The 10,011-nt window shown below is 43.4% G+C and overlaps 1 protein-coding gene across 1 annotated transcript; it reads right to left on the reverse strand.

Moving 5' to 3' along the window:
- Positions 1 to 1,360: 1,360 nt before the first annotated feature.
- SERTAD4 (SERTA domain containing 4) lies at positions 1,361 to 9,775 on the reverse strand. The gene is made up of 3 exons (XM_014598001.3): positions 9,528 to 9,775; positions 8,359 to 8,474; positions 1,361 to 4,461 (listed from the first exon to the last, which is right to left on the reverse strand). Exons 1-3 carry the CDS (start codon positions 9,691 to 9,693, stop codon positions 3,721 to 3,723), a joined length of 1,023 nt encoding a protein of 340 aa, XP_014453487.2. The 5' UTR covers positions 9,694 to 9,775; the 3' UTR covers positions 1,361 to 3,720.
- Between the last annotated feature and the right edge of the window lie 236 nt (positions 9,776 to 10,011).

Genomic DNA, 10,011 nt, shown 5'->3' on the forward strand with positions numbered 1-10,011 from the left:
TGCTACTGTGCAGGCTGCAGGCAAGCTAATAAGCCCTTTCAGTAGGGCTTAGTTACCCAGGCACTTCTGGGCTAATGCAGCTAAACTGATCCCCATCCAAGAGCTAGCACTGGGTGTCTGCACAGCATTGCTTTGCACTACATAAACTTATCCTTACTTCGCACTGCCATTCTCAGAGAATAGATATAATCAGAATAGATAACAGAATAGATAATAGATTTTTATACATTTTATAACCCCTCATTTTGTCTGATAATAGTGGATCAAGGTGCCAAGTGCCTTAATAATACTATATACTGTACAGCATATACTACATATAATAGAGATACCTGAATACTTTGCAGGATTAGGTTCCTTAGCTCCCTGCAGAGGTGCAGGTTTGAGAGTAGGGAGTTAATTAGCTATGTTTGTCTGAAGTCAGGCAGAACGTGGGGTAGATTTGCACCTTATAGACAAAGTAAATCAGGAGTTTGGGGTATACTTAGAGCCACAGTTAATGGCTAGGCTCCAACTAATCGTTGTGGCTTCATTTCAGTCAGTGCCACTTCTCCGTTCAACTCTGTGGGACCACAGCTGTGCTCCACCTGAGAGGAGAGGTGGTACTGTTTAAAGTAAAAAACCGCAGCAATCAAACTGTGCAGCTTATCATTCACTTGGCAATTTACTGCAAATTAAGCAGGTTGTGAACTGTGCTGATCACATGTAAACACAATCCATAAAATCATTGCCATAAAAAAGTTTCTACATGGGAAGCACTTTTTCTCTAATGGGTCTTTTTCTCTGAGGTGGAACAGCATGCCATATGGGCCAGAGTCTGGGGGGGGGACACCAGTGGCTGATCGCCGACCCCAGGAACACTGGCAGCAAAACCAGAAGTGCCGCTGGAGCTTCTTTCAACGATCCCACTCACCAGCCGGTGCGAATCTCAGGGGGGCACCGGCTGGTGCTTCACTCGCCACCCCCACTCCCCAGCCAATGAGGGCCAATCTCGGGGAGGGGGGGCACGTGCCCCACTATGCATCGCCCATACACAGAGTTGATGACACTCAACACCTCACAAACATACAATGCTCTATGGGCTTAGGCTCTACGAGAATGCTCGAGTTTGCAAAATTTGGCCAAATGCTGGTCTTCACAATACCCAAACGCTAAATGCCCAGCTTACACCTCAAACATATCTGCTACATTTTTCAGCATATCTTAAAATTGTGCTTCAGAGTACAGCTTAGAACTCGGTGTTGGTCCATACCTGTGGTACAAGAAGCTCTTTTAATGTAAACCTCTGCAGTACAGGAACACGTTCCAAATTTATTTGGGAGACGAAAAAGGAAAAAAATGGATCCAGTAGCCATTAGAGGTATAAAATTAAAATGAATTTTGGTCATTTTAATAAATATATATCAAGGAAACCTCACTTTACTACAACAAAACATTAGTATACAAGCATCTAATATTTAAGCTGAAAACATCAAATGTTTATCAAAGACTGAAAAAAAAAGCAGACGTTACTAGACTATCTGGGTATAACACAAGAAAATCAGCTTTTAAAAAATTGGTCCTTGTGGACAAATGCATAAATTATGATCCTACTCATACACTGTATGAATGAGATCTATGCTTAATATTATTATTAATAATAAAAAAGCTTCCCTCTTGGAGAAATCAGGTGGGCTCCATTCTTTGTTGCCAAATTCCTATTCCAATTATAACCCTTACAAAGTTGCCAGTTTCATGTTACAGTCTAAATAAAAGCTATCTGAGACTTTCCCCCCCCATCACTTCCCATGCATCCTATAGGGAATATTGCAAAGGGTGAGGTTGCTTTAACTGGCAAGCTTTTAAGGGTGGCTGCTGTACTTATCAGTGAAAGATGCCCTAAAGCCTTGACTCCGGAGCACTGCTGTTACTTGCCATTAAAAGTAATAATGTCAGGGGAGAATTAAGACAGTGTCCTTGGAATCCAGGGTGGACAATCTACTAAAGGCCCAGTACAGTGATGAATTAGAGCCTGACTCAGTGCCGCTAAAATCCACAGGTGCTTTCCTGCTGGTTTCAGTGAGAGCTGGAATTCATTCTAGTGGACCACTCTCAAGTCCCTTGTCTGCCTTACTGCAACTGATCTGGTCCCAAGCACATGGATGAATTGCATCCATGTAAAAAGTGGGAAGCATGATTACAGCTAATTGTTTCTAGGGCAAGACCAATGTGAAAGAGATACAGTTTGGATTTGCAATGTCCCCAAGCACAAACAGAAAGTAATTAGGCATCATGTGTGACTTGGATTTCACTGTTACACACAGCACTTCCTGCCAGTTGTTGGGGGGGGGGGGAGGCTGTGGGAACCCCAAAATGTGGTGGATCCAGGACATACAATATTCTTAGCACACCCCTGAACACCATATTAAGCATGGTTGCAAAAATGTGCATTTGAAAATGGTATAACCAAAAATGACTGCATTTTGCCCCTAACCATTGAAACCTCCACCCATTTCTCCAAAATAATCTTTTTTTTTTTTTTTTTTTAAGTAAAACCCATACATTCATTTCAGATAAAATTTTATCGCCACGTCATTTATTAACATTGTGCTCTTTGTTCTGCTTGTCTTTTAAAAATCAACAGCAAAAGTCATATAAAACCCCTGCATGCTTTTGCAATCTAAAAGAGAGAAATTATGCGAAACAGAATAAAGTATAAAACATGCCACTGGTTCATGAACTTCATTATACAAAAAGAGCCTCTGCAACAGACAGTTGCCATAGAAATGCTCAAGCATCTAATGCTTGTTTACAAGAGACATCTCTCTATTGTTTCTTAAATCCCTTCCTAAGGATGGCAAATCAAAAAGCAATCGAGCATCAAAAAGGAAGAATATAGATGTTTCAATAGGAAGTTCAACTTGATATTTCAAAGGCTACAGATTTTTAATAAAATTGATCCACCCTGGTTTTCTTTTCTGTTTAGGTTAAGTCCCTGCTGTAGCTCTGATTTTATACTTAATTTTCACACTGGAAAAAATTAAGGTAACAAAATAAGGCACAAAAAATATCTGCCCTGTATAACAACAAACCACCATACACCTCATTACTGATTGCAGCTGAGCTGAAAACATGAAGGTGATTGTGCTGTATGTGGTGTTTCTGATTAAGATCCAATGAACAGGTATTTCATTATGTTACATCCTGGCTTTTGTCAGTTGAATAAGAATGAATACAGGAATTTAACTGTGTCAGTATGAGTACGTAGAGTTAATTCCCCAACCACCATAACCAGTGTTTCCTCACAATGAATATTGTCTTACAAGAAGCAGACCACCCTTGTTGGTAATATCAATTCGTTTACCAAACATCTAATTAATTGGTAAGCATAATGGGGGTTCCTTTTAATTAATGGTAGACTTCTTGAGGGAGGGGATATATAAAAGGGTATGTTTTCCCCAGCTGGTTTGTTGGTATTTTCAGTAACAAAAGCTAAACTATAATTGTAAGCAATAATTCAACTGTGCTCTTTATGAAGTCTCCATATTTATAAATAGCTCACTGATGTTGATCATACAGATGCTTTAGGCAATCTGCTCTCCAGTCATTTAAAACTATACGCATAATGTTTGTGGCATGATTGTATCAGTTGTACAAAACTATAAAAAATCCATTCAAAATACAATTTTGATAGATAACTGAACATGCCGTGCATGCGTCAAAGTTACAGCAAAAAAGGGTGTCTCATATTTTACTTCCTTTGCTGCAGCACATTTTGTTACTTGGTAAAGATTCCTTTTTCCTCAAGGATTTTTTCCAAGATTCACTTATGTTGCTCTTGTCATTAGATCCAGTCTCAAAATAATCATAAAATTTGCCTTTACATTCAAGAGCAAGGTCGCCTTTCATCGGTTCACAGTTTAGAGTGACACCATCTCGTTCAGTTTCATTACCTCCTTTCTCATCATTTAATTTTGCCTTTTCCTGATTACCATGAGACCTGGCATTAGTAATGAATATTTCATTGGCAAGTATATGGTCATCACTCCTGTAAACAGGGGCATTGCCAATGCCATAATCCACCTGTTGGGAACAACTTGGCAAAGAGATAGGGGAGGAGGAGGAAGAGGAGGAGGAAGAATTTTCCCCATTAGTATTAACAGAGAATGGCAAATTTAAATAGTGACTGCCACACTCTTGATAAAAGCAGCATGTATGGAACTTTTCACATTCCTCTTTTGCCATCCGGAGACGTTTTCTATAGGGACAGTCTTGTGACATGAACCATTCTTGTGCTGAGGTGCTGCCAAAAGAGCAAGCAGAGAAGCACCAGTTGTTTTGCATGATAATTTCTCCATGGATTCTCTTCATTAAATTGTTTATAAGGACAGATCTCCGCAGGTAGACTTCAGGATCATCAATAAATTTTAATTTTTCCAAAGACATGTAGAGAATATGGGCCCGCTCCTCAAAAACTGAGATTGTCTGAAAACGGAGACACAAAAGACAGAAAAGAATGAGCCAATTTCACTTCATGCAGTTACAGAATTAAGCACTTTATTGACAGTGTACAAATTCACTGTTTTACACTTTGGGTGGGCCAGAGTTCCCAAGTGATCTCAACCTGGGCTACGAGGTTTGTATATCCATATATTCCAAGGCCCAATTGTTGGTAGCCAGATCTCCTGACCAGCATCTGAACTGAAAAAATAAAAGACTAAGCATTCTGTATGTGTAAGCAAGCATACACAAATCCAGGTTTTTGAGTGACCAAACACTAGTTGTAAAAATCTGACTCTTTATTTTCTGTATGCGTAACCTCCATTTGTAATTCCCCTGCATTGATATACTGATAATGTATGGAGGGTTTTTTTGTTAACAGAGCGGAACCTATGCACTGCTGGATTTCTCCAGTGCTAAAATGAAAGGTGGATTCTCGCTATATGGCCATCACAACAAGGACTATCTAAAGTTAAACAAGGCTCAGTCAACAGCCAGTTCACATGCCAGAAGTGACTGAGCAATTAAACAGGCTCTTGCAATGAGGAGTCTCCATTAACCAAATTCTTACAGTGCAATTGTATACAAAAATGTGTGTAGTGACCAAAAAAGCAATCCAAAAGGATTGTAGCATCTGGATTGCAGCTGTTGGGCTGAGTGATACACCCAGCCATCCGTGGGACTAGTGGGAACATATATAGGCAGGGACGAAGTCAGGAAACTAAAAAGGATGGGATTTGTAAAAAAACCCTGGCTCTAAGCCCACAAATTTGTTCCCTTTTCCCTGCTTCTTTGTAGGCCTTCCTTCTCAGGAGTGGTAGCATGAACAGGTTACTACTCCCAGGAGACCATGGTTTCTTCGCCATAATCCTTACCCTGGGAATCAAAGTACAGAGGGGTAGTATCTGCTACTATAAGCAGCATTAACTAATTTCCATTTTTAGAACAGGAAAATTTGCGTAGGAGGAAAGAAACACATCACAAAGAGCCTGCTCTCATTTTCCCCATCTGCAGCCTGGTCATTCCTCCTTTTCCCATGTGGCTTCAGAATTTTTGCAGTGGGAAATGGTGGCTATAAGGGACAGGAGAGCTTGCTACACAGCTACTTTTCAGTAGTACTCAGTACCCATACACCATGTAGTATTTTCCACAGCCTGCTGCTGTCTGCCCTGCACAGACCAGTAGAAGCACAGTTCATTTCAGAAGCCAAAATTAGCACTATTTTTCAAATAAGTTCACAACCAGAACTTTCTTCTCTGGTGTAATAATTTTCTACAATACATTTCTAGCTTTAACTTAAATTAACTCCATAGGTTAACCAGAGTCCTTTATGCCCTGCTGTAGAAATAATCCATTAGCTCATTAAAGACTTCACCAAAGAGACAAGCCTTGCACTGTGACCTGAAAAGCACTAGACCTGTGCCATGAAAGACCACCAGTAGAAGCAAGTTCCAAAGCACTACAGTGTGAATGCTCTGCCACCCAGATCCTACTGCAGCACCAACTGAACAGGTCACACGCACGGTGACTAGACAAAAGGGAAAAGGAAGTCTGAGAACATGCCTCTTTCTTAGTCCATATGAATGGGGGAAAAGAGGAGTATAAACATATGTGAGCAATTCAAGTAAGCCTGGGGGAAATATCTCCCTTTGTCTCTCCCCCTAGCAGTAAGGTTGCAAATTAGAAAATTTACTTGTGCTTGAAAGAATAAACTGGTGACCTCAGATTTCCTACGATACGTTTTTGCAATAGCAACAGAACAATAACATAAAACAGACTTACTGTGGAACTCAATGCCTATATCTGGTCTTCAATTTAATCCCTCCCTCCCTCCCTCCCTCCTCCCCACAAAAAAAAATTGTCTGCCCCTTTCCAACAAAAACGTGTTCATTATGGGGAGGGAGGGAAGTAGACAAGGAGGTGAAAAACCACAAGGACAAAAGAAATGGTGGCAATTAGAGGCTTTTAAAAATATGCTATATGCAAGCACATTTTTTAGTAGAGCTAGTATATTGTATAGACTGAGTGACAGAGTGAACTGGGTAAGTACTAATAGGATAGGCTTCCATCTCTAGGTCAATAAATTACTAGAACCAATGCCATCAGTAACTGAAAACTGGTACTCTGTGATTGGTGTTCTCAGATTTCTGAAGGGATCTTGTAATTGTTCCACACCAAAGGTACATAACAAGCATTACTTTTAGACTGCCCTAATCAAGGTTAGGGCAATCTAAATGCCCCAGGGCTCAAGCATGCACAGGGCTTAAGTCACCCTAGAAATGGCGTGCCCCAATCTAGAATTAGTTCTGGTCTGAGGTGAATTAACTTTAGATTGGCAGAGTGTTAATCCAGCCTAGCGAGGTTTAACTCAGTCTAGTGAATGCTTGTATGTGTTCACAGCACAGGCCCAGGGCTAGGCAAGTCCAGCCACTCTCCACAGCCTCAGGGTGTGCTGTTTTAATGCCCCACTACTCCACACCCCTAACTCTGACCAACACCGCCTTGCCTCCCCCTGGGACCAGGCAGCCTCCTCCCCTCCCTCCCACCACAGACCTGTCAACTTATCACAGACCCACCAACTTCCCTTGGACCCAAAAGCCCAGGACCTGAGCCACCAGCCCCTCTTGTACAAGCCTACTAGGCTCCTACCACCTCCTCCCAGCAAGCAGTGAATACTTGCATGCACTGCTCCTGATTCAGCTTTAGGTGGCTTAAATTAAGCTGCCTAAACCTGAGCTAGATCCTACAAATGCTTGTTCACATCTAAGTGAATATCTGTCCACGGGACTTTCCACCACAACTATCAACCTTCTCCTTTCAGGTCTGAGGTTGTCAGCAAATATGAACAAGATAAACTACCTTCTCATTCCTGCAGGTTACCCCTCCAAGTAAAAGCTGAATACTATATTGCTGAGCTATATTGCAAGGCAGTGTGGGAAACTTACTGTCCTTGCTTTAATCATTTTGTAGCTGGAGACAGGACTTCAGTCTCCAGGGCTGTCAGAATAGCACCTGTTAAAGGCACTCATTTAGAGATTTTGAAAATAAAATACACTGGTGGAGGGCTTATCTATCTTTCAGATATGACATCTCTGTCTCTACATATCTCTAATGTAGCACAGCCACAGAAACCAGAAATGATTCTGCCAGGTGGAGATCACCCCTTGAAGTTTCAGGATGCCTTCCAGAACAAAACTGAGGATGCTCTATCGTCTATACTATGCATGTTTTGAACCCTTAATGAGAAGGACCATAAGCAGTTTTCTAAATCTTTCATGTAACATCAGATTTTAATTAATGTTGTCACAAACCTGGGAAATGTTATCTAGAACCCCACTTTTGCCCGTGTTTAAGAAATATAAAAATATGCTGTTTGATCTTTAAAGCTCATCTTTTGAATAAGAAAAAACATTGGAGCAGAATATACTTTCCTTAAGTGATTCTGCTTTTATGTTAGGCCAGTATACCCATGCAGAACCTACCCTGAAACTCAATGATGAATGAATGAATTAATGAACAAATGGGAGATTATAGGGTCTTTTTTTTTTTTTAAACATACTTAGTGAATTTTAGCAGGCAAACTAGACAGGTGCCCCGCTCCCCACATGAACATAGTGGAATTGTTTATGAATACATTTATATGGGAAAAGGAAGTGATTCAGAGTATTTATCTTTTCTGTTATCCTCATTGAAGGAACTGCTTTGTTTCTTAAACTATTTGATGACAATAAATAACACAATTAGGCCAAAAATGTGTCAACTGTTTGTTTTTATACAAACAGCTGGATCGTTGTCACCATTTTGGTAGAGTATTTCTGCTTCAAGCAAGTATTACTAAGCATCTAAATCTCTTAGTAAAAATAATGATTATTAAAAACATACTTTATGTGTACAGCTGCTGAGTGGTGGATGAAAATCCTCTTCTTCCACATATTTCCTTTTAAAGTATGTGATCTTGGATGTTGTTATAGGATTTGAAATTCCCCTGTAATGTGAGCCTGTGGGTAATAAATCAGATATGACAAATGACATGCGGCTTGCCGGAGGTTCTCCAAACAAAATACTTTTCATTTTCCTACTCGCTGCAGGATATCGCCACCACGTATCTTTACATATTTGTTGCGATCAAAAACAAAAACTTCTACCTTACTAACAAATAACTCCTTAGATGTGTCAGTATGGGCGGCCGAAGGTCATGCTAACAGCACTGGAAACTGATGCGTCTGGTATATATAGACATTCTCATACATTTTGGTTTAGAAAAACTTGCATTCCCACTTTTCCAGCTAGTCAGGCAAAGAGCTGCGTTCCTCAGTGTCTCGCGTTCAGATGCCGGGGGCCCGAGTTAAAAGAAGTTTTACATTGCGACACTGAAATAAATTTCACGCAACCGTAATAAATTCGGTCGTGGACAATCTTTCTGTTTCAGGCAGCTTTTATTTCCCAGGAGGGGGAGAACCAGAAAGGAACTTGTGAAATGACAAGGGCGAGAGGATGTGCTCCAGTAAATGAACAGGAGCAGCTTTTAACTACCTCATGTGGCAAAGCGGGGGGGAAAAATGTAACACGTCTGCATGGAGCATTATATTTTACAGCAGCACCCGTCATTACTTCCTACCTTCACCTGGCATGCCCGGCGGTCAGCAAGACCTGCGCTGAGCTGGGTAACAATCCAGACCGTCTCACCCTCCCTGGCACCCTTCTTCCCAAGCCCCCCTGGCTCATTAAAAACCCACCCCTGGGGCAGCCGGAGCCCTAGGGCAGTTAAGAAACTGGGGCTGGCTGCCCGCCTGCGTGCCAAGCAGGGCTCTGTGCACCCTAAGAGCCACGGAGCGGAGCATGGGGCTGCTGAAGCCCCTGCCTGGCAGTGCCCGCAGAGGGGGGCAGTGGCTTTGCTGCCACCTGTCTTTGCATCCCCTCCCCAGGCCTGCCGGGCTGGCTGGTGCCAAGGGGCCCCCAAGCAGCCCCCTCCTCACACTGCCCAGGGGGCTTCTTGTTTTGACTGTGCAAGCAACCCCCCTCCACCCCGTGGCCCCGAGCTGGGCGCGTACCTGGCAGGGGCTGGCAGGGCGCCCCGCCCGCGGGCTGCGGGGCCGGGCCGGGCTCCGCGGCGCTGGCCTTGCTGCAACAGTGCGGCTCCCACAGGGGCTGGGGGAAGGCGGCTCCGTCCGAGACAATGGGCTCGCAGAACCTGTTCATGGGCAGCACCAGGGTCATGGCTGCCCGCCGCCGCCGCCGACCTGCAAGGAAACAGCGCGGCTCAGCGCCCCGCGCCGCCGCCGCCGCCGCCGCCTATCCCGGGATGAGCCCCCGCCCCGCGGATGCGAGCCCGCCCCTCGCAAACAAACCGCGGAGCCGAGCAGGGGGGATCCCAGCGGCTCTCGCAGATGGCAGCGGCTCGGCTCAGGCGTGTGTGTGTGTGGGAGTGGAGGGAGCGGGATCGGCTTTCTGCCCCCCCAACCCCGGTGGCAAGCGCCGCTCCCGCCGGCCCCGGCCGGGCTGCCTCCAGTCACAACACAGCGAGATGAAGGCAGA

The sequence above is a fragment of the Alligator mississippiensis genome, chromosome 1, assembly GCF_030867095.1.
Source record: "Alligator mississippiensis isolate rAllMis1 chromosome 1, rAllMis1, whole genome shotgun sequence".
Taxonomy (NCBI): Eukaryota; Metazoa; Chordata; order Crocodylia; family Alligatoridae; genus Alligator; species Alligator mississippiensis.

What these genes read in the sequence shown, in the direction of transcription:
- SERTAD4 (XM_014598001.3), bottom strand. Translation starts at nt 9,693, where the DNA reads ATGACCCTGGTGCTGCCCATGAACAGGTTCTGCGAGCCCATTGTCTCG. An exon ending in GCCCTGCCAGCCCCTGCCAG is followed by an intron (nt 8,475 to 9,527) that starts GTACGCGCCCAG and finishes TATTACCCACAG; the next exon opens with GCTCACATTACAGGGGAATT. An exon ending in TCAGCAGCTGTACACATAAA is followed by an intron (nt 4,462 to 8,358) that starts GTATGTTTTTAA and finishes CTCCGTTTTCAG; the next exon opens with ACAATCTCAGTTTTTGAGGA.